At 39.7% G+C, this 24,190-nt stretch overlaps 6 protein-coding genes across 7 annotated transcripts; 3 read left to right on the top strand and 3 right to left on the bottom strand.

Moving 5' to 3' along the window:
- Positions 1–874: 874 nt before the first annotated feature.
- Positions 875–10,168, bottom strand: fbxo7 (F-box protein 7). 2 transcript variants are annotated; one of them, XM_038301167.1, is made up of 10 exons: positions 10,078–10,168; positions 8,211–8,333; positions 7,923–8,121; positions 4,585–4,830; positions 4,371–4,515; positions 4,181–4,264; positions 4,006–4,101; positions 3,728–3,904; positions 3,261–3,301; positions 875–1,231 (listed from the first exon to the last, which is right to left on the bottom strand). In XM_038301167.1, exons 2-10 carry the CDS (start codon positions 8,330–8,332, stop codon positions 932–934), a joined length of 1,410 nt encoding a protein of 469 aa, XP_038157095.1. In that variant the 5' UTR covers position 8,333; positions 10,078–10,168; the 3' UTR covers positions 875–931. The 2 variants fall into 2 exon arrangements, with proteins under 2 accessions (XP_038157095.1, XP_038157096.1); XM_038301168.1 differs by having other exon boundaries at positions 4,006–4,098.
- Positions 10,169–11,810: 1,642 nt separating this feature from the next.
- LOC119793876 (histone H2A-like) lies at positions 11,811–12,283 on the top strand. Its single transcript, XM_038301161.1, has one exon. The coding sequence runs from the start codon at positions 11,826–11,828 to the stop codon at positions 12,207–12,209; it is 384 nt and encodes a 127-aa protein (XP_038157089.1). The 5' UTR covers positions 11,811–11,825; the 3' UTR covers positions 12,210–12,283.
- Positions 12,284–13,181: 898 nt separating this feature from the next.
- Positions 13,182–13,979, top strand: LOC119793881 (histone H4). The gene has a single exon (XM_038301166.1). The coding sequence runs from the start codon at positions 13,299–13,301 to the stop codon at positions 13,608–13,610; it is 312 nt and encodes a 103-aa protein (XP_038157094.1). The 5' UTR covers positions 13,182–13,298; the 3' UTR covers positions 13,611–13,979.
- Positions 13,980–15,804: 1,825 nt separating this feature from the next.
- On the top strand, positions 15,805–16,287 carry LOC119793873 (histone H2B 1/2). The gene has a single exon (XM_038301157.1). The coding sequence runs from the start codon at positions 15,833–15,835 to the stop codon at positions 16,205–16,207; it is 375 nt and encodes a 124-aa protein (XP_038157085.1). The 5' UTR covers positions 15,805–15,832; the 3' UTR covers positions 16,208–16,287.
- Positions 16,288–18,521: 2,234 nt separating this feature from the next.
- LOC119793879 (histone H1-like) lies at positions 18,522–19,234 on the bottom strand. The gene has a single exon (XM_038301164.1). It carries the CDS (start codon positions 19,213–19,215, stop codon positions 18,616–18,618), a length of 600 nt encoding a protein of 199 aa, XP_038157092.1. The 5' UTR covers positions 19,216–19,234; the 3' UTR covers positions 18,522–18,615.
- Positions 19,235–22,289: 3,055 nt separating this feature from the next.
- On the bottom strand, positions 22,290–23,731 carry LOC119793878 (histone H2B 1/2). The gene has a single exon (XM_038301163.1). The coding sequence runs from the start codon at positions 23,678–23,680 to the stop codon at positions 23,306–23,308; it is 375 nt and encodes a 124-aa protein (XP_038157091.1). The 5' UTR covers positions 23,681–23,731; the 3' UTR covers positions 22,290–23,305.
- Between the last annotated feature and the right edge of the window lie 459 nt (positions 23,732–24,190).

The raw sequence follows: 24,190 nt of genomic DNA, 5'->3' as shown, positions 1-24,190 counted from the left end.
TGATGTGAAGAAGAGTATGTTAATAAAAGACTGAGCGGTAAATATATGGTTCAAAGCTTTGTCTGCGATGATCAGCAGAGCTGCATAGGTTTATATACCTCCTAAAATTATTTTTTCTAAGAAACACCAAAAAATCCCTCAAATTATTCCTGTTAACCCCTGGGGATATCCTTGGAGGAACTGGAATGCATCGTTTCCATGGGTTTCCTTCTTGGATCTGTTACTTCCATGATCCATGTTCCCCTAAGTGGAAATTTAATGGATGAATCCATATTATTCATGAAAATTTATGGATTTTATACAAACCACACTTATTTAAAAAAAATCCTAGAATTAAACAATAATGTTTTCACCCATAAATTTGCAGATTTTATTTGAAGATATTATAGAATAGACCTGGATTTATCCATTTTATTTAAGCTGTCAAACTTAAACATTATTATCTTGGAACTTTAATATATAACAAATTAAAATGTTTTACCTGAATACAAAAATATAAATCTTTGAGTTTTTAGGTGGCAAAAAGTAAGAATACTTTTTATTCACATAAACTGCCAGAAAAACACATTTTGATTCAGTTTAATTTGTTTAACTGAGGTGATAAACAAAATTTAAGCCTGTGAAACGGTCCCATCTGAGTTAGTTTGTTGTCTCAATCATCTGGAGGAAACATAAGGGTTGAAAACTTTAATAACATCTTCCACCTGGATTCATTTTCATCAAGGTGTTTAACTAATTATTCTTCTGTTATTTACAGACAGTCAGAGATTAGTGGTTTAAGTTTCAGATGAGCGTTGCTTCTTTTAGAAACACATTTCAAAGTATTTTTAGGCTTTTTTAGTTAAGAGCTAAAGGTGAGAATTAAATAAAATCATTTTGTTCTTCACTCTTCCTTTTTTATTTACTTATTGTGCAGTTCTGGGATCAACACTCAGATGAATCCTCTGCGGATGTCTGACGGTCTTCCTCCTGCTGGTCTGCGGAAATCCAAACGAGGTCGTCGCACGGCGGGATCCAGAAGCGGCCCGATGGGGTCGTAGCGAGGGTGGGGCAGCAGGTTAGGCGGCAGGTTGGGTCTCTGGTCGTAGTCGCCCCCGATGATCCCTGGCAGCGGAGGGAAGAGGGGGCGGGGCACTGGAGTGATGATGTCACGTAAAGGGTAGGGAGGCAGGGAGTAGGGACGAACGGGATGTCGGAGCTCCGAGCGGAGCTTATAGGACTTTTTATAAAGCTGGAAGGATACAAAGGGAAAAGATCAACAGAAACAAATCATTCATAAATGGAGAATTAAAACTTAGCTCGATATCAGATATTAATAGCCAATCTTTACTTTCAGGTCTTAACTTTTTAATATATCTGGGGTTTCCAAACATTTCTATCCAAGGCCCCAAAGCAGCTCCAAATTCCTGCCTGAGACCTTCTACTGCATAACCCTGCGCTGCAAGCTGGATCGTCACGGGATCTGACTTTTCAGTCTCATAACAAGACTCCCGCTAACACGTCCGTCTGGAAACAACCAGTGAGTTGGATGAAATAAAATGCCAGCAGTGTTTATTGGGGCGGGACATATAGGAATGACAACAATCAGAAGGGCCTTGCCAGGGTATTACAAACATGGCTACGCTGGAGGACCCTTAGTTGATACAGCAATGTACTCGGTATTAGCTAAAATAGCGACAATTTCTCATTCAAAAAAGGGACCAAATAGAAGCATTTTGTGCATTTGTAGATGTCGAAGCTGTCTGTGCTTTTCTTCAAACAGAATTTTTAAAAAGTTTGATCTATCAACCTACTCCATCAGTTATGAAAACACTCAAGAAGCTGCAGATGAATCCTATTGTGATCCTCGTGTCTCCGTTAGTGACTCTTATAACCAAGTTGCAGAAGCTATTAAGTCTGAAACATCAAGATTGCCAGTTACCACTGGCTGAAATTGTATTATGGAAGGCGAGTACTTGCTGTCACGTCACCCAATCAGCTGGAAGTCCTGTATTAAACGTCCCTCCTTTTCACGGACAGACTGAACGGCAGCCATCCCAGATTGATAAAGTAGAACTCAACTCAGTTCTACGTAGAAAAATCCCTTTGTGTTGATTCCTTCCCGCCATGATCGTTACCCCAACCCCTGTACATGAGAGCAGAAGACCTCGCCTATTCAGCCACGTAAACAGTTCCCTTTAACGACCCCCCTTTCAGAGACAGACAGGTATGGGGCCTTGCAGGCTAAAACAAGAAGCTAAACGACCCCCATTCCAAAGGGGTGGACCTGTTAATCGGTTTAATTTGGATGTTTTCAATACAGAAACAAGGGTTTGATGGGTTACTTTATAAAACCAGTGGATTGTTTTTTAACCTTTTTTAGGAATGACTGTGACCTGGATGACTTAGAATCTTCACCAGCATAGAAAAATCTACTTCTAGAAATTTTTTTTCTTACTGTTCAATATACATCAGTTGTTTATCATAAAAATACCAGCGAACGTTAGGATAAGGTCATGTTCTCAGCGGTGTATCAGACTCCCTCACAGTTAAAAACTTTCCAACAAAGTCTTGACTTTAAGAAGAAAACAAATGCAGCAAATCTCTTTTAAAGGTGCGTTTAGATGGGGTGGGATGGTCTGGGCTTAATGTCTGTCTGATCATGTCTATTTTTTATCTGAATGACTAACAGTTCAGATTGAAATCCCCTTAGTTTGTCATATAAATATAATATTTTTTAAGCTATATATTAACTATTTAAAAAGTATTAAATTATCTATAAAATAATGTCATTTTTTGCAAAATCTTTTCTGAGGTTCCCTCTAGTGCCCCCTGGTGGCTATCAATTTGAAAACACCTATGAATATGAAATCAGTTATAGGCCATACTAAAGATAAAAATATCAAAAGTAATATAGCATAAATTTTATTTTTAAATTAAATCTTTCTGTATCAATGAATATAAAGTTTCTTAAAAGCTGAAGTTATTTAACATTTTGATTCAATAATTATACAGCTGATATAATGACGAGACTAAATTATATAATTGCAATGGAGAGAAAAAACATTAGACATTAATGAGAGCAATTCATAAAAGTATTTTAACCTGTAAAGATATGGAAATTAAATAGTTTGAAAGGTGAGATTTGAACAAATAGACTCTATAATTTCTCCTCCAAGCTTTTCACACTTCAACAAAACTCCCAATATAGGATTAAAATGTCCGAAGAATTAAAGGGTTTAAATGTCAGTGTGAAGAAATGTTGCTGCAGAATTTCTCACCAGTTTCCAGTCGGTGTCTCTGGATCGGCTGCGATCTGGATCTGAAAATAAAAACATAGAAAAACAATAAAATCAAAACAAATAATGGCTGAAAGCTGTTCTTGCACATAAAATAATTTAGCAAAATCTACTTTTATTGATGTTTTGATTCAGAAAATAAATACATTTTATAAAAGAGAATAAGGGATTAAAAAATTATCTTTTTTTTTATTTTAGCCTTAAATTTTTTAAGAGAAAATGAAGTTAATTCCTATTCCTTCCTTAAAGTATCTGAGGTAGGATTTAAAACCAACCATCATCTTATCTATCAAAACTTTAAAACTGAAACTATAAACTCTGCTATGATTTATAATAATTGTTGGACAAACAGACGTTTTTCAGAAGGAAACAACTCTGGAGTTTTATTCCCAACTAAAGAGCTAAAAAACTACAGTTTTAGTTGAAGGTTCTGGTTTATGGGCGCTTACTTGAGAAGTCCCGAAGGTAAAGGTGTTTCCAGAGCGTGGAGTCTGACGCGGCGGCGTTGAACTGCCAGCTGACCACTGACAGTCTCACCACGGAGCGGACGTCCAACAGCCGCAGGACGCGGAGGAGGAGCTCAGGAGGGAGAGCCTGCAGACCGAACACCACTGGCAGAGCCATGGCTGAGAAAACACACCACCACCGTCACTTTGCACCCTGACTCCTCTCCGACTGCTTAGCTTCGGTAAATCCAGAGTTCAGTTTTGGTTTTTGACTCAGTTACCTTCTCTAGCTGCAGCGATCAGCGGGTACGCCAGCTGGTCTTTGAGGATGCGGGAAAGTTTCTTTAGATCCTTGAAGGCCGCAGCTGCGTTTTCTCCTGGGCGAAAGCAGAGAGGGTTAAACACAGACAGACGGTTGGACTGTGGTCTCTTTAAAGCAGCCAATCACAGCTGTACCTGGCCACTCGTGAGTCACGTAGCTGGATGGGTTCAGCTGTAGCTTTCTAGTTGTGTCGATGCTTTCAGTCACTTTTAGAACAACTGCAACCAAAGAAAAGGTAAAAAGAGACAGATTTAAAAAACTGAGTCGGTATAAACGGTTAATTAAAACAGATTCCTATGAACTGAAGGAGGAGACAGAATTTACCATTAATGACGAGCAGCGGACCCATTCCCACAGCCACCACCGACACAAGACTGTCTCCACATAGATGATGATTGTACTGCAGCCTATAAACTCCACCTGCAGACCTCCATCCTGCAGGCATCTCCCCAGGCTTCAGCTCGCTGCCCTGGACACAGAAATGAGGCGTGATTCACCTGCAGAGGTAAACAGAAACATCCTTGTACCACTGCCTCACCTGAGGAGTGAACCCAGTCTCCAGCATGAGGAGATGCGCCGCCACCATGATGGCGTCGTTAGGGCAGGCGACCTGAGCCGTGTGGTAGAGGAGCTCCAGAGAGAGAGGGGCTTCACCGTCCTCTGCCTCGCTGCACAGCATGGGCTCCCAGACTGGAGGGGCCGCTTCAAAGTCCTGCAGGTCAGAGGTCTGCGGGGGGGCCGTCGGCGGTGCAGAGGTGCTGACCCCACTGCTGCTGTTATGTGGCTGAACAGGAAAAAAAAAAACACCAATAAATGGAGAAAAAAATAAGCTGAATCTGGTTCAGTCTGAATGTCTTCTTCATTCAAAGTTATCCGTCCAACTGAAAGTGTGCAAAACATTTCTGTTCTATTTTTTTTTTATAAAAAGAATAATAATTCAAAAAAGAAAAGGATGATGCAGACGGATGAAAAGGAAAGATTTTCTGTTTTTCCGGAACCTAAAACTGATGATTCCAGACTTTCTATTGATTATAATTCACCTGAATGCTTCACCGAACGACAGCTTTTATTTTACTGCAGTTTCAGGTGAAAACCGAGACGTTATTAGTCAGGACTCTGAAAAAAAAAAAAAACTGGAGGTGGAAAGAACATCCTCGCTCCATGAAGCCTCAGAGGAGATGAACTTCATTTTGACAAATAAAAAACTGTATGAATACAGCCAGGCCAGATTAGACTGAAATTTATAACTCTGGGTTTCTACAACACCCCAAACTTTATGGCACTTTATAGTTTATTATAAATACTAGTTTCACTACACTGTGAATGCTAGCTGGACTATAAGTGGGCCGGAGGAAGGAGAGAGTGTTTAAGGATACTTTAAAGTATCCTTAAAGTTGTTTTAGTTTTGTCTAGGATGATTATGGAGATAAATTCGGTCTATAAAAAAAAAAAAAAAAAAAAAACTATAGTTTGTTCTTAAAAAACAAACAAAAAAATATTTCTCTCATACTAAAGAGAGAAATAGATACCTAAAAAAAGTTTGCTTTCACAGAATATTAATGATCTCTTAAAGACATTTCCAGGTCCAAGTTGCAAACTGAACAAATTCCTTCTGAAAAAATAATTATAATAATTTTCTTGCAAATAACCTTTTATTTGGCAGGTATAAACGTTTTTTTTTTTTCAGGTGATTGAAGCTATTTTCTCAGGTTTACTATAATTATTTGAACAAATTGCATGGCTCCAATTTAAAGCTGATTTATGCTCAGAAACCAGGTGGTCTGCGTGTGCCGCAGTCAACGCAGATATGCCCCGCCCCTTTTGGCAGATGCTCCGCTGCACTTTTCCAAAATTGTAGGTGACTGCAAACAGTGCTGCAGACAGGAGGTCTCTGATTGGTCAAATTTACATCCACTCTACACTATTCGTATTTCCTGTTTAGTACCTTATCAGCTAGTTTTGTTTGTCTCACCGCCATTGTGGAAAACGACTGGTGAAGATGGAGCAGCTAGCAGAGCGAGGTGCGCGAGAACGCTGGGACCCTTTTTCCACCTGGATCCCCGCTCTTTTTGGCCCTCATGTCCCTCAATTGTCATACAAACTTGCCCCCACTTCCTCACCGCCTCGGCCGTATCTAGACCCACATCTAGCTCATGATTGGCCCTCTGGCGTGGTGTGAAATAACATAGCGCAGACTACGCTTTAACATTGGTCATAAATCAAAAATATCTGCCACAAATTCACTGCGACACAAAACTTTTCTTTCATGTTTAAATGTTTTTCTTTTGAAGAAAAAATTTTCTCAGGTTTAACTATAATTTTTTCTAACAAACTGTATAGCCCCAATTTAGCCGGACAGATGCTGATCAGGTCCAGAAGATGGACGTTGTTTACCATCATTCTTTAGTGACTCCAAATAACTGAAGGAGGAAAATTGGAGAAATAATCAGAGCCAATCTGGATCACATTCTGATGGAAGATGATTAACCTCAACATGCAGCCAAACGCTACGTTCAAACCGCAGGCCTTAATGCTCAAAACCCATTTTTTTTGTAAAATCAGATTGTTTTGCGTGGTCGTTCACATTTCCAAATATATGCAACTTGAGCGTGCTCTGGGTTCACTAGGGGTGAGTATCGGCATGGGTGTTGTGATACGATACATGATACATGTCACGATATTTGGGTCATGGTGCGGATATTATCAAGATAATGTAATATCACTATATATTGCAATGTATTTCCCAGCTATCAAAATGAAATGTAAAGATAGAAAGGCAAGTGCTGTTTATGTTAATCAGAATCCATGTTGTCTGGAGTTTTACGTCAGTCTTCCACTGTTGCTGCCTCATCTAGAGGAATGGTGCTAATCTGCACAGCAAAAGGGCTTCACGCCTCCATCTTCTAAAATGGCGGTGCAGAGGTAGCCTTCAGATTGATATAAGGGACTGGCAAGCTAAAAAATCACAATATATCGCCGAATCCACTTTTTCCCCAAAAATGGTGGCACTGGGGCACATCTATTTATCTTTCATTTTGTAAAAGTTTAAAAAACAATCCACTAGACTTGGTTTCCAAGATTTAAAGAGGTTTTGCTTCCTCTCCAGGAAGCTTTCTCAATTCAATTCAAATGTCTGGATCCGCAGTGAGTTTGAGTCAAATGTGAATTGAGAAAGCTTCCTGGAGAGGAAGCAAAACGTCTTTAAATCTTGGAAACCAAGTCCAGAGGATTGTTTTTTAAACTTTTACAGAATGACTATGACCTGGATGACTGAGAATCTTCATCAGCATAATCTCTCATTTCTTTTCCAACTGGATCAGGCGCATAAATAACTAAATCTTTTCGAGGAGATTGAGAAGGAAAACTTCTCTCCACATTATTGTCTGCAATAGTTGTTGTTCTTCTCCCTGCTTCTGCGTAGAAAGATGCTGCATAGCGACCTTTCAGTCATTCCACAGTTCGGATGAATGCGACCTGGCCGTTCAGACAAACGTCGCATTTGAAAAAAGATCCGATACATATCGGATTTAGGACTAAATATGGGTCGCATTGGAGAAAAATTGGATCTGTGTTGTTCAGACTGTCATGAAATAAAATCAGATACAGGTTGCATATGGGTCACTTCAGGCTGCTGTATTTACAGTTGATTTTCAGCTGGAAAAGAAAAAGACAGAACCTGAAAGACTGGAAGACATGTAACAAAATCCCTCCTAGACGAGGTTGCCGTGGTTTCCCTCATATTTCCCAGGCTGTTTATAAACTGTAATCATATGTGGGCTTTCTCATGTTAAACCGGTATTAAACATGCAGGAGGGAGTCTTATCTGGGTTGACACCAGAGGGTGGCTCTCCACGTACCCAACAGATTAAATCTCACCTGGCTGGTGGTCCTGCTGGCAGCCTCCTGTCTGTCTGCCATTGTGTTCTTTTCTGAGGTTGCCATGGCGCCTGGAGGAGGCTGCGGCAGAAGCACGGTGATCAGATCCCCAGAAACGATTCCACACGCTGAGAGAGTCTGATCGGATTCTGAGAGGAGCTCTGAGCCGTTCAGAGACAAACTGAACTCTGTGTCGGCACTGAATGGAGACAGTAGAACAGAAAGATTTAAATCAGCCCAGAGAGGTTCAACTGTAGGCGTCTGTAACTGGAATAAGAACAGTCTGACCTGTGTCCATTGCAGGACAGCAGCGTCTGCTTGATGAGGTCTGAGAGTTCCTGCAAAGTGGGTTCCTCCCCCGGTAACTCCACCCTACTGGTCTGCCGGTTGATCCGAACCCGCAGCTTCATGCTGCAGAAGAGAGAAAGCCGACCTCACATGACCTCAGTCCACACAAACAGAAAGCGACGCTGCTAAATCAGTGCTGGCACAGACCGACACCAAGCTTCACTCAGGTGTAGTCAAACAAACGCTTGTGCTCTATGCTAGGAAGTCATTAAAGAATTTACAACAGTAATATGCTTTAAAAGCTGCAGAAACGACAATTCAAAGCTTAAAATACAAGCAGGAAGATTAGTGTTGGAAACCTGAAATTCAGAATATTTAGAAATAATCTGTAAGTCTGGTTTAATATTGTTTGCATGTTAAATTATTTATTAAAACACCTTTAAAACCACAGAATAAGCCAGAGGTCAAAGTGAAAAGATTAGAGTTAAGAACAGATTTAAAGAAAGTGACATAAAAGTCAAAGCAAACTTCTAGAGTGACTAAAAAGTATTTAAATCAATCTGGAAAGAGGCTCTAAACCAGAACAGATATGCTGAGTCTGCAGTAAGATGTAGAAACTCATCCTGATCAACTTCATACCAGCAGGAATTCAGGAATAGTCCCACTATAGATAAACAAACTGTTCATCAACTTGAATGATGCTTCATTCTATCTCTATTCTCCCACTCTGCAGAATCTGTTAGTTCAATCTCTAACGTTCTGCTCTCTCTGCTTTTTCTCATAGTAGCTTCATCTGGTCTGTTCCTGTTTGGCTGTGACTTCATCCTGGAGAGAAATATCAGCTGTGCTGCTGCCATCAACACCTTTGTTTCTAGATGTTGGAGCTTGGCCTGTTTTCCAGTGTAGTCCTGTTTCTCTGACTGTGACTAACTGGATGTGCTCTCTTCATCCTCTGACATGGGAGCTGGCTCGGAGCTCGTCTGCCTGGCTGTGTGTTTCCTGGACGGGGCCGCCTGTGGAGCTGGTTGACAGTTGCCTTTTGTATCTATGCTTCTTTTTCTATGTCTGCTTCTGTCTCCTTGAACCCCAGTGGGCCTCAGCAGATGGCCGCTCACACTGAGCCTGGTTCTGCTGGAGGTTTCTTCCTGTTCAAAGGGAGTTTTTCCTCTCCACTGTTGCTACAAGCATGCTTAGTGTGAGGGATTGCTGAAGAGTCAATGAGTCGATGCAATCAGCTGGTTTTCCTTAGATAGAAAACTTTGAATCAATCTGACTGGATGATCTGGTTGAATTGACGCCATAGAAATAAACTGAATTGGACTAAACGCAACAGTATGCTGTGATGTTCATTACACTCAATATTAAAGAGCTAAAGAGAAAAAACTAAAATAAATTAAGAATACCCCCCTCCCCCCAAACACATATCAGGAGGGTCAAGGAACATCTGTTATATTATTTTCACCTAACTGTTCTGGATTTGATTGTAGTTCAGGATCATCTTTCATTACTGATGAGTCATCTTCGTTTAGTTTTGCTCTTTTTTTCCACGCATTTAACTTCCTGTTGGCGATTATGAACGTTAAATTTACAGGAAACAGTAAAACTAAAACTTGACCTATTTACCTCCGATTGTTTAATGACCTTCTCTTAGAGAAAAACAGTTGTTATTAAAGTAAACACGACAGAAAACTATGGCAGACATCAAACTGGTCTTAGTTTCGTTTCAGGACGTTAGCAACGTTTAATCTAGCTGCGTAACAACAATGGAGACTTTTATCTAACCTCATTAGTTTTAGTTGGTTTATCAGAGCAGTTCTTTGCCTCCCAACTGCAGCGTAACATCGAGGTAAAACAGAAAAACACTCACTTGATGTGATAACGGGAAGATTTTCGGCGGATTCCATATCTTATTTGATAACAAACATCACCGGAAACTCCTCATGGAAGCAGCTTCCGTTATGGATTTTCAAAATAAAACTCACCGGTGACTGCAGCGTTAAAGAAAAACCTCGGAATTTATGTGATTTACTGGTTTTAACGGCTACAATAAAAATAAAATATCAATCATATTCCTTTGGGTGATCTCTAGGAATAGTATTGTTCTCTCACGAAATTTAACGGACAAAAATAAAATCTTGAAACTGTGAAATGTAAAGTTTATTTATGTATATGAGCAATATTTAAGGAATTATGGGGCAGTTACTTACTAAAAATCAAAGACGTGACGGATATTTACTGATAATCTACTCCCCATTTATTTTTGGTACAGATCTGTTCTGCCAAGTTACAAGTTAAATCCATATGATGACACAAAATGCATCTCCCACTCTGCAGTCTTTATTAGTTCATTCTCTAAGGTTCTGCTCTCTCTACTTTTTCTCATAGTAGCTTTAGTAGCCTCACAAGATGGCCGCTCACACTGAGCCTGGTTCTGCTGGCGGTTTCTTCCTGTTAAAAGGGAGCTTTTCCTCTCCACTGTCGCTACAAGCATGCTTAGTGTGAGGGATTGCTGAAGAGTCAATGAGTCGATGCAATCAGCTGGTTTTCCTTAGATAGAAAACTTTGAATCAATCTGACTGGATGATCTGGTTGAACTGGAAAGAGTCTTGAGATGACCTGTTGTGAATCGGCGCTATATAAATAAACTAAACTGAATTGAATCTTTTAAAACAATGTGCTATGCTTCTGGTTTGCTTAACTCTCCTGAATTTATTTTACATGGGGTTTTAATCATCTATAGAGCATGTCATCGTATTAATCATATCATATAGAGAATTTAAGCATTTATAGAGTTTGCAAAATTACAATATTTAAAAAAAAATTGAAATTAAAAGAAAGAACAAAAATATTTTTAGCATTTATGAAGTTTAGGTGAACGCTGACTCCTCCAATTCTTAGTTCAGTATTTTAAGCCCTTTGAGGACCCATGAAGTAGCTCTAAGCCTTAAAAAGGTTGATGGCCCCAGAATTAGATAAAGCATTTTATTCCGCACCCTATATAATACCCCAAATGCAAATGTAAAATAGAGGATCTTCCTATTTTGTAATTATATCTTCACAAAAAATGTTAAATTGGCCTTGGATTTAAAAACAACTTTTCCCTACATAGCTATTTAATACAGAAAAATGTACACATCAAATATGAATATAAATATAGTTTTTTAACTCAAAGTGTGATAACTATCAGATTTTTCTTTTGATTTTAAATGCTAAAAAATAGCTGGAAAGACATAAAATTTAACAAAAGTAAAGAGACGCAAGTATATACAGAAAGAAATTCTGAGAAGTATAGATCTTTAGACCATTTCATTTTTAAAATGCAGGAAAGCAGCAGTGATAAAACCATTGTGATGAAAAAAATGATGTAAACAAATGACTGTATAGTTACAGTTCCAACATTTTAGGGTTTTTTTAAGGAAAATGAATAAACTAAAAGCATCCTGGATGAATTATGTGGCACGTAGTTTCGCGCTTAAACGTCAGATGTTTTGATTGGACGAAGGGGTTTGTTGTTGTATGCGACCAATCAGTGAGCTTTTGAGCTACGATAGGCTTATATAAACTCCCGATGCGTCGCTGTTCAGACACTTGTGAAGTAATTCCTGAACAGAAACAATGTCTGGACGTGGAAAGACTGGAGGCAAAGCCAGGGCTAAGGCCAAGACCCGCTCATCCAGAGCCGGGCTGCAGTTTCCCGTCGGCCGTGTTCACAGGCTGCTGAGGAAGGGCAACTACGCTGAACGCGTCGGCGCCGGAGCTCCAGTGTATCTGGCCGCAGTTCTCGAGTATCTCACTGCTGAGATCCTGGAGCTGGCTGGAAACGCTGCCCGTGATAACAAGAAAACCAGGATCATCCCCCGCCATCTGCAGCTGGCTGTCCGCAACGACGAGGAGCTCAACAAGCTGCTTGGTGGAGTCACCATCGCTCAGGGTGGAGTTCTCCCCAACATCCAGGCTGTGCTGCTGCCCAAGAAAACCGAGAAGCCCGCAAAGAAGTAAAACTGCTGGACTTCACATCAAACACAACGGCTCTTTTAAGAGCCACCCACATCTTTCTCAAGAGCACATTTCTGTTAAAATGACATATCTTACTCTCGGTCTGGGGGATGAAAGGTTTTCTAGCCATAAGACTTGTTTGTTAAAATAAATGAAATTAGATAGATAGATGTACTTTATTTATCCCAAGCTGGGAAATTGCAGTGTAGCAGCAGCTTTACACAAAGTGACAGTCACAACACAATGAGAAGAAAAGTAAAAATAACATAACATCCACACGTATTTACATAAGGGTGCAGAATAATGTAAATACGTGTGGATGTTGTTATTTTTTATTTAATTTTTTACTTTAATTTTTAACCAAATCTCGAGAACGCTATAGAGTATTTACTAAACCTGACCAGACACTAAATGATTCAAACCCATCCGAGTAAATTTTTGAATGATAAACTCAAATCTTAGTGTTAACTTTAAATATGTATTTTATTTTTTTGGTGGATCATGGTGGAATGATTGCTTGACATGACTCCATCTAGTTCAGACAAAAGAGACACGTGATTGTATACATTCGCCCTAAACTGTCAATCTGATTCAAATCTCTATAATTATATCCCTAAAAAAGAAAAGTAGCATCCCTACATAAAGCACTGACTTTATTACTAAACCTGACCAGACATCAAATAACTCAACCCATATGAGCCTAAAATGTTTTAAATGACTCAATGCAACAGATTTCTTTATAAATCTGATGGTTCTAACTTGATTAAAACCAAGGATGGTTTTAGCTTTCTCTTTGACCAAATGCATTTATAAGGATTTTGTGTATTTGTAGGCACCTACAATAATTTCCATTCAGTGGTAAAATTGACTAAACGCTTTGATTTTATATTATCTGGAATAAAATATGTAATTATACGTTTATTTTGTGAGTTTCTCAGTGTATTTCCACTTGTTTTAAAAGCGGATGTGGTCACAACCCTAAAGGCGGAAGAGAGGGTTAGCAGTCCCCTCTTACGTCCGTGAGATGTGTTGAAATAGGGAGGCTCTTAGCAGAGTTGAGTTTATTCTTTCTGTGAACTCAGCAGAAGCAACATGAGCGGACGAGGCAAGGGAGGCAAAGGACTGGGGAAAGGAGGCGCTAAGCGTCACCGCAAAGTTCTCCGTGATAACATCCAGGGAATCACTAAACCCGCCATCCGCCGTTTGGCTCGCCGCGGTGGCGTCAAGCGCATCTCCGGTCTCATCTACGAGGAGACCCGCGGTGTCCTCAAGGTCTTCTTGGAGAACGTCATCCGTGACGCAGTCACCTACACCGAGCACGCTAAGAGGAAGACTGTGACCGCCATGGATGTGGTGTATGCTCTGAAGAGGCAGGGCCGCACTCTCTACGGCTTCGGAGGTTAAATTCAAACCGCTTCAACCAGCAAAACAACGGCTCTTTTAAGAGCCACCCATCTTTCTTGAGACATGTTCCACATTCTTAGATGTATTTATACAGGCATATACATTTTCAGACACTTATTCCTCTATAAAATAGTATTATTAATGCAGGAGCTCAAAACAAATAATTTCTCCAGGTCGTTTTTGACTTTCTAAAAACCAGTGATGTCTGTATCTTCTTGTCATTGGATTATTCGTTTCAGAAACGGGAGTTTAAATTAGATACCCTGTGTGTAATCCTATAAACTACAATACCTATGCAGTATAGTGAGATTTTCATAACTTTTTATCACCTGTATATAGTATATTTTTCATTCACCTTTCCCTCATGTGTGCACCTACTGTTTATGAGTAAATATCTCCAATAAAGTTCTCTTATCTTAACAGTTTAACCCTCTACGTTGAATGTGAAGCAGATTACAGTTCAGAACCAGTTTTCTGAACAATATTCTGATATCCCAGACTTAATCTCTCAAGCAGTGAATAGTTTTGCTCCCTATAAACAGGAATTGATCTTATAACAACTTGGCACAATGTGTGAAAAGACTCTATTTCAGTTAGAAATGTGTAAACTACATTAAACTATGTAATATATGCTATTTTTAGTCATTGATTCTTGATATCTGAAATCAAAATCATGACCAGTAATAATTGGATTATGTAGACGTGAACTTAATTTTCAGACATCCAGAATGTTTATTTTAGATAGAAGGAATACTATTAAAGATACTGAAATACAAACAAATATATGTTAAAAAGGCCCCTTAAAATAATTAAAGATTTGTAGATATCTGAAATGTAGTTCTTACTAATACAAATTTCATTCCAGAGTATTTAAAATGTCATTTCTACTGGTAGAAATGTGATTAGTGATATCTAAAATACAATTCTGACTAGGAACATTATTATTGTGACTAGGTGCAATGCTTTAGTGCTATCTATAATAGAAATGCTACTGTCAGCCTGCTTATTTTATGTTACAATTGACCCCCATTGCTTTTTCTATGTTAAAACAAAATTTTAGATAGGCCATTACTAAAATTTAGATATCTGAAGTTTGCAATTTAACTAGTCACATATCAGCAGTCCATATCTGTAATTATATTTCAACTGGCAGAAATATCTTTTTGATGTCAAGAATTAGATATCAGAATATCTAGGCTGCTATATTAATTTTTGATAACTAAAATAGTAAATATGGCAAGTAGTAACTCTATTATAGAGATCTGAAATTAGAATTTATCCTTGTCGGAATAGATTTTTAGATGGGAAGAATGTTATTTTAGATATCTGTAAGTATAAGCCCAATACACATGAATGGGAAACATGATGTCATTAGTACTAGTAAGAATTACATTTTAGATATCTGAAATGTTCATTTCGACTTGGAAGAAATGCATTTGAGACATCTAGATTACATCTTCAGTCAAGCTAATAAATGTCAAAAGCGCCACTTAAAATTTGTAAGTATTTCTAGGTATTTGAAAGTTTATTCTTTTTACTACAATTATATTTTTGGCATCCTGAAGTTAGAGTGTAATTTAGGATATCCATATGTACAGTTCTGACTAGTGGGAATGTAGTTTTGACCAGGAAGAATCTTATTTTAGAGATCAATAAATATAACAATGGAGTGGACAGCGCTTCTAATAAAATGCTAAAACGGCCTGCCACAGGTCAGGGCAATATAAATCAGTGTGATGGATGTAGCCTGTGCACAATCTAAATATTGTGTAAAGGGGGCAATTTGTACACATATACACTAAATGTTATAATATATGATGTGCTTTTTGGGGCCTTAAGGGCCAGATAACCTTCCATGGGGTGTTGAGTTTGGCTGCAGCCTTGTGTTTAACTTCCTGTTCTCACCATAATCTAAACTCAATTCACACCTTGGTCCTAAACCTGTCGAGATAGGAAGTAAGGCGCAGCAAAAATGTCCTCACTTTGGTACAAACTGTCCCTAATTCTAAGCTGAAATTGGTCAAACATTCATGATCAATCCATCCTCTCTCTCACACATGAATAAGCTCCCTTCCCCCACACCCAGAGCTGCTCTAACGCTCCCAGCCTGTGCACCAATCAGAGGCAGGGTACAGCTCAGCCTTCTTTACATACAACACTATAAAAACACTGGTCTCTTCCTCTTCCCGCTCATTCGTTGCTGTTTCTAGGAACACATCAGGATGCCTGAACCCGCCAAGTCTGCGCCCAAGAAGGGCTCCAAGAAAGCCGTGACCAAGACCGCCGGCAAAGGAGGCAAGAAGAAGAGGAAGACCAGGAAGGAGAGCTACGCCATCTACGTCTACAAGGTGCTGAAGCAGGTCCACCCTGACACCGGCATCTCTTCCAAGGCCATGAGCATCATGAACTCCTTCGTTAACGACATCTTTGAGCGCATCGCCTCCGAGGCCTCCCGCCTGGCACACTACAACAAGCGCTCCACCATCACCTCCAGGGAGATCCAGACCGCTGTGCGCCTCCTGCTGCCCGGGGAGCTGGCCAAGCACGCCGTGTCTGAGGGCACCAAGGCTGTCACCAAGTACACCAGCTCCAAGTAAACTTGCTTTACTAAACCAAACAAAGGCCCTTTTAAGGGCCACACACATACATCCAAGAGCAAACGGTTCCTTTCTCTTTTACACTGTCTTGCCGTTATTATAGTTATCACTGAAGAGTAGCTACCGTTCCTGGGATGTGTTGGCCTACTTTCACATGAGCAGCTGTAATGGGTGCATAAGTTTCATTTAAATACTGCTACACCCATGGGAGTAGCAGAGGGCACAGTCGGTATACAGTCAAATTACAGAATAAAATTGCGAATTGCCCAAATATTAAACGTATTCTGCAATGCTTTAGCAGTAATATGGGCTGCGAATTGAGACGCAGCTATGGTTACCTTTATATCCAATTCAAGACTGTGTAAATTATGCTAGCTTGGCCAACAGAGAGCGATGCAGGACATGCAGTTCAAAAGCTTCCTGAGATTTGCCGGGTAGTGTGCTACCCCGATCCGTCCTGGAAGCACGATCTGGTCTGTGCGTGCGCATCAAGATATTACGGAAGAGGATTGGGGCCACTGGAGGGGAAAAAAAGTTAAATGATTTTATTGCAGTTTAATATGGGGAAAAAGTCAGAATTCTGACAGCTAACAAACATGTTAGCATCCAGCCATAGCCATGTCTGTTTTAGAGACTAGCTCTCTTGTTTTAATGACCTTCTGCTCCTCCATCAATGAGGGGACCCCTCGGGCAACTAAAAAGTTGCCTAATTCCGTCATTTTCCACCTATGTGTCACTGGCCACCTCAAACTATTCACATCTTTGTCAGTGAAGCTTAGTGCTCCACATCTCTGCCTTCATGGTGCCCATCTACATTAAGATCCACAATTCTGAGATTAAAATCAGAATTCTGACTTTTAAAAATCAGTTAACTTTTTTTTTTCGTCTTCGATTTTATTTTGTTAAGACCTAAATAACGCTTTTCCTTCCGAAAAATGGTAAACGTACTAAAATATTTGTTAAAGGTTAATGTATTTCCTGAGAAAATGTACCGGTATGCCTTAAAATCCTTTTATCAGTCATCTCTGACCTGCTTTTCTCTGGATTCATTGCGAGACCAGGCATAAGGCTGCTCCTTGTTTAGAGGAAATGATACTTGGTGCCGAAAGTTCAGTTCAATATAATACAAGTAGCTATGTGAATGTTTACGTCTGAAATGAATGAAAATAGTCGTTTTAATGTTTATTGAGTCAGATATGTGGCGGTAATGTTTGATTTATTTAAAGGTTTTTATCTGTTACTGTGTAAATGGGTTTGGCTGTAATTTAAGAACAGATTCTAATATATCTGCAGGGTGGGATTATTGCTGTTTTGCACAATTTGCTTAACTTAGATTTTTTTTGTGTGTGGAATATTAGGGATTTTGCAGATGTATTCTTTATACATACATTGTTTAGATTTACTTATGTATTTCTACCCCTTTTATAGAATATAAAATCTCTTTATTGTACCACAACAGGCAAATTTTCAGCAGTAAAGATAAACATGTATCTTTAAAAATAAATGTGGGAGGCAGCAGCCCCGCTGATAGGATCTCATCTGGTTTGCATTTCATGAACAGTTCCTCTTTATGTGAGAGACCGCTTAATAGATAACTGTAGAACACTACCTTTTTATTTCAGAGGTGATTTTAGTTCATGGTAAGCTCCTCGCTTTTTTGATTAATTGATCTGGTCGTCTGGAAGATGATTAGGGCCACTGGGAAAAAAAAGTTAACTGGTCTTTACATTTTATTTCAGTATAACATGGGGAAAAGGCCAGAATTCTGCCTAATCTTAGAATTCTGACTTTAATCTCAGAATGATTTTTTTCCCATATGATACTGAAATAAAATGTAAAAATCAGTTAACTTTTTTTTTTTTTCTGTGGCCCTAACCCTCTTAGTTATTATGATCTCTTCCTTAATGGTTAGAATTCTGAGAAATAAGTAATAATTCTGAGATTAATGTCAGAATTATGACTTTTCCCCCATATTATATTGAAATAAAATCATAAAAAGTAAACTTTTTTTTTTCAGTGACCCTAATCCTCTTCCGTACAATCTGAAATTAAGATTATGGTTCTAAAAGAATTCTTGGGCATACAGGAATTTAGTCCTGAATAGTTTTGTGGCTCTTTATAAAAAAAATATATATATATATCTATATAGATATATATATATAGTATGAAATAGTGTTCTATCAAACCGGTCCTATAGTCACTCTATTAAAGATGGAGTAATGTAACTAAAGTAATTTCTCCCTGGGATTATTAAACTATTTCTGCTTCCTGGTTGATGGGACAGGTGTTGTGAATGAAACGGTGCCCAGCTGAAGAAAAGTCAGTTAATGGGAATCTCCTCTTAAGATAAAGATGTGGTGGCTCTGAAAAGAGCCTTTGGCGCACTAAATGCAGGTTGAAGCAGTAGTTTACTTCTTGGCTTTCTTGGCTGCAGGTTTCTTAGCAGCAGGTTTCTTGGCTGCGGGTTTTTTAGCTGCAGGTTTCTTGGCTGCAGGTTTTTTAGCTGCAGCCTTTGGCTTCTTGGCGGCCTTTTTGGGGCTCTTCACCTTTTTCACGGCTTTCTTGGCGGGGGCCTTCTTCGGGGACTTCTTGGCTGCTGCTTTCTTAGCGGCGGCTTTTTTAGGTGTAGTGGCCTTCTTGGTAGCCGGCTTCTTGAACTTTGCGGGGGCTTTCTTCACCACCTTCTTTGCTGCTTTGGGCTCCTTCTTGGCGAGCTTGAAAGAGCCGGAGGCCCCGGTCCCTTTGGTGTGGACCAGAACTTCCTTCTCGACTAGTTTGGTCAGGGTTGAGTTAATGCGCTTGTTTGCCTTGGACAGATCCACGCCTTTCCCATCCAGGACCTTCTTGACCGCCGCCACAGAAATGCCCTTCCGCTCCTTGGACTCGGCCACGGCGGCCACGATGAGCTTTGACAGGCTGGGTCCGTCATTCTTTGCTTTGGGAGCGGCCTTCTTCCTCGGGGCTTTGGCCGGAGCCTTTGCCGGTGCTGCTGGAGCTTCTTCTGCCATGTTTCCCGGTTAATGTTCCACTGAAAGTGTCCCGCTCCGAGCAGGAGGAGGAATTTATAACAACAATGAGAACCGTGAAGAGACAATCCAGCCAGCTGCCCTGCTCCCGCCTGAAATCGCTCCGCGATTGTGTTTTCTTCGCCGTGTTTAAAGCTGTAAATCCTTATTAAATGAGTGTTTTCTGTCACATTTTTTACTAAAACCGAAAGGAAAGTGTCCTCTCTCCACATTTAGGTCACATTTGGTTTGCAGGACTTTCTCTTTTTGCTCCAAGAGCGCTCAAAGGTGCCGGAAACGTTCTGTTTCTGCACTTCTAGAGGAGAGTTTTCTGCACGTTTTGTCTTTTAGAACCACTAAAACCAGCTTCCAAAGGGCATCAAACCTGTGCCCCTGATAGAAAAGAAGGTTGTTGACAAATTGAAGTCAGAATAGTTGTAGAAGTTTGATGAATTGGTTTTAAAAGGGGCTTGTTTCCCCGACAGTAAACACACGGCATCTATCGATGATTCAAACAGTCATGATTCCTCCCTATGCTGGTTCCAATGGAAAACCTTCCATCCTCCATCTACTATTTATACATACACCTAATATATACTCTGATCAGATTCTGAAAAATAGTTCCCTTAAGCATTGTGAGCTTGTTTGTTCTACCGAAATTATTATTTTTTATTTGTCTGTGATCAGTTAACATGGTTTGGTGGAATAAAAATACATTTGAATATTTGTCAATTTAAAATGTGTGTGTATATATATATATATATATAACTTCTTAGCAGTGGGGAAAATTTGATTTTCAAACAATTCATATGACTGAATACATTTTTTGTTAAGTCTTCTTTAATGTAATTGCAATCACTGCTGATGGTGATATGTTCCGTAATTATTATGACACATGACACAGTCATAATTATTATAAATTGGTTCTTTATTTAACACATCATCAATTTAACACATTTACTTTGAATCAAAATAACTAAAAATCTAATTTCCATGAACAGGCTGTCTGTGAAAAAACACAAACAGAGCAGGACATGATATTTATATATTAATATAACATAATGTTAATGTGTATCCAGTTACCGGTAAGCTTATTTTGTTTAAAAAAAAACATGCATATGCAGCTTTTTATTTTATTTCATTTCTATTGTCATTACACTTTCACATGTACAGAGCAACCACATGAACTCTCTGCATTTAACCCATCCCCTTGGGGAGCAGTGGCCTGACACTATGTGGCACCCAGGGAGCAGGCTGGGGTTAAGGGTCTTGCTCAGGGACCCAGAGGCTTGAACTCAGAACACACTCCCCTAAGCATATGATAGCAGCTCACTTCTCTCATTACAGTTAAAACCTTAGTTAAGCACAGCACACACAAGGACTGGTAATCGTAATAGCATGTTGTTATTAAGTATAAGCGCAGCTTTGTGCAACATATCCACTCACATTAATATCGTTAGTCATAACTTTTCTATTTTTTTATTCCAATATTTTACATCCACATCTACCTGTGCAAAAAATATTTTCTTCTTGACACACTGCACTACGCATTCATGCTTGTCTGCTCTGTCACCGATGACTGGGACCTGAATATCAGATACTGCACTACTACGTGGTTGAAGGTTCTTAGGTTAAGTTTCTTACAGTTTGCTGACTCACAGTCGGTAATCACAACTATTTATTAAAGCACTCAATCTTCATACCTCCGTTGTCGGACAAAATTGTCCCACTTCCTCTCTAACTCGGCCGTATCTAGACCCAGAGCGTATAATGCAGACCACGCCCTAATATTGAGCATAAATCAAAAACGTCTGCGTCAAGCTCACTGCGACACACTGCTGCGGGGCGTTTCCACGAAGCGCGTGTCGAGGCTTGATTTATTTAGAGGAGGAACCAAGATTGATTACGTCCAAGGCCTCACTACTGTGATACCATGAGACCGCTTCGGGAAGCGCAAGAATTATTACAGGCATCTAAACAGCCTCAGTATTCAGTCAAGATGGAGTTTATAGGAGAGCTGCTGTCAGCTGGATAGAGTTTGGATAGATTTTAAGAATAGATTGGTTGTTTTTCCAACCAATCTAGTTGCTTAAAACTAGTTTGGGTTAGAATAAACAATGTAATGATCAAAATCTGAGCAAGCCAGCGGACACAGTTAAGGGCTGGTTATACTCCAGCAGCAGTGTGTCGCAGTGAGCTTGAAGCAGACATTTTTGATTTATGCTCAGTATTAAAGCGTGGTCTGCTCTATACGCTGTGGTTCTAGATACGGCCGAGGCGATAAGGAAGTGGGGGGGGGTGAGTTTGTCTGACAACGGAGGGACATGACGGTGAAAAATAGCGGGGATACAGGTGGAAAAAGGGTCCCAGCCTGCACCTGATTGATCTTATATATTTTACACTCAAAATGCAATAAAAGTCAACTCATTTAAATATTCTTATATTTAGATAAAAACAAGAGTTAATACATAGTATTAAAATTAAATGTTCAATCATAAATAAATTAATAACCTTGAGTTAATTTATGTTATTTATGTTAATTGGTTAAAAAGCACATTAACCCTTTCATGCATGAATTATGATAGTATATGTTATGATTTTTTTACCAAGTGTTTTTATTACTCTTTATGAATGAAAAAAACATTTTCATAAATTTTTAAAAAAAATATACTTTCTTTAGGGAGTTGGTAACATGTCCACTTGGGTGGACAATGCGCATTTGTGCAACTGATATAACCTTGTTTTGTTTTGTTTTAAAGAAAACTATTGTTACTTGATGTCCCCATATTTTTGTTACCTGCAAGGATCGCCTAGAATAGAAGGAATGAGCAGATATTCCTCTCCCTCACAACCCATGTGCTCCTCTGTCGGCCATTTTTTTTTTTTTTTTTGAGGAAAAAAAAGTCACTTGCAAAGGCTGACGAGTAGGTGGCAGTTTGACAAGTGGCAGGATGATACATTAGCGTCCACTGTAGTAACATATGTGCAAATGTGACATTAAAACATGTTCATTTAAGAGAAAACAACCATTTAATAACTGTCCACTGTAGTGACCACTATGCATGAAAGGGTTAAAATGTAAGGAGGAACCTATGTTTTGTTCCGCATGTCACGTTGTTGCCCATGGGAAAGATTGATTGACACAATTTTTTGCATCATAGTTTCAAGAAGTTTAACCAGAAAGCCTAAAGACTGTTTTTGTGAGAAAAGCTCTATAAATTATCTTTATTCCTCTGGAGTTTATGCAGCCAATGAGGTATGACTTTGTTTTACTTGTATTTATTTGTGTAAAGCTTTATATTTGTTTTTAGCTAATTTGGGTTTCTGTTTCCCTTCATTCTGGCATTTTTAGGGGCTTTATAAGACGTGTCCACAATAAATGGCTGTTAAAACCAAAATAACGACATTGAGCCTCGATTATCTCGAGGAGTAACACACACTGACCATTAATTTCGAAGGGACTCAAAATGGGGGGAAAAAATGCAAAGAAATAACAGCTTTTATTACAAACTGTAGTTCTGCTTTCCACCAGTAGGCGGCGACATAACCCTCATGAACTAGGAACTAGATTTTCATATACTTCTACCTTTGCACTGATTTAAACAAAATTAACTTTTAATGACCGGATTACTGGTTCCTCCTAGACCATTTGTTTAGATGTACAATATGAAAATACAAATAGAATTACTTTGAATTTTGTCAGTTAATTGAGCAGCATTCAACGTTTACATAATTTCCCCTTGGTCCCCTGTACAACACAGGCTGTGAATGTTGTGAATAACGTTCAGCTTAAAAACTTTTACCCCTAAAATCAAATGTATTTAGTTTCCACAATTTAAGTAATTTGTGACAGCGAAAAAGTAAACGTATCCTCCCATTACGGCTGCTCATCTGAAAGTAGGCAAACAGAACAGGGACCGAAGCTACTCTTCAATGACTCTGGGTTGGATTTAGGATCCTAAACTAATTTACAGAGGCAATAATGACTGGGTGACCGATTTCCCACCAGTTTAAAAGACAAAGGGAACCGTTTGCTTTTGGATGGATGTGTGTGGCCCTTAAAAGGGCCTTTGTTTGGTTTAGTAAAGCAAGTTTACTTGGAGCTGGTGTACTTGGTGACAGCCTTGGTGCCCTCAGACACGGCGTGCTTGGCCAGCTCCCCGGGCAGCAGGAGGCGCACAGCGGTCTGGATCTCCCTGGAGGTGATGGTGGAGCGCTTGTTGTAGTGTGCCAGGCGGGAGGCCTCGGAGGCGATGCGCTCAAAGATGTCGTTAACGAAGGAGTTCATGATGCTCATGGCCTTGGAAGAGATGCCGGTGTCAGGGTGGACCTGCTTCAGCACCTTGTAGACGTAGATGGCGTAGCTCTCCTTCCTGGTCTTCCTCTTCTTCTTGCCTCCTTTGCCGGCGGTCTTGGTCACGGCTTTCTTGGAGCCCTTCTTGGGCGCAGACTTGGCGGGTTCAGGCATCCTGATGTGTTCCTAGAAACAGCAACGAATGAGCGGGAAGAGGAAGAGACCAGTGTTTTTATAGCGGCTGTATGTAAAGAAGGCTGAGCTGTACCCTGCCTCTGATTGGTGCACAGGATGGGAGCGTTAGAGCAGCTCTGGGTGTGGGGGAAGGGAGCTTATTCATGTGGGAGAGAGGGGGGATGGATTGATCATGAATGTTTGACCAATTTCAGCTTAGAATTAGGGACAGTTTTTACCAAAGTGAGGACATTTTTGCTGCGGCTTACTTCCTATCTCGACAGGTTTAGGACCAAGGTGTGAATTGAGTTTAGATTATATTGAGAACAGGAAGTTAAACACAAGGCTGCAGCCAAACTCAACACCCCATGGAAGGTTATCTGGCCCTTAAGGCCCCAAAAAGCACATCATATATCATAACATTTAGTGTATATGTGTACAAATTGCCCCCTTTACACAATATTTAGATTGTGCACAGGCTACATCCATCACACTGATTTATATTGCCCT

The sequence above is a fragment of the Cyprinodon tularosa genome, unplaced genomic scaffold (assembly GCF_016077235.1).
Source record: "Cyprinodon tularosa strain WSP-4 unplaced genomic scaffold, ASM1607723v1 ctg462, whole genome shotgun sequence".
Taxonomy (NCBI): domain Eukaryota; kingdom Metazoa; phylum Chordata; class Actinopteri; order Cyprinodontiformes; family Cyprinodontidae; genus Cyprinodon; species Cyprinodon tularosa.
Note: the sequence above shows the minus strand (reverse complement) of the source record. Positions and strands in the feature narration are given on the sequence as shown.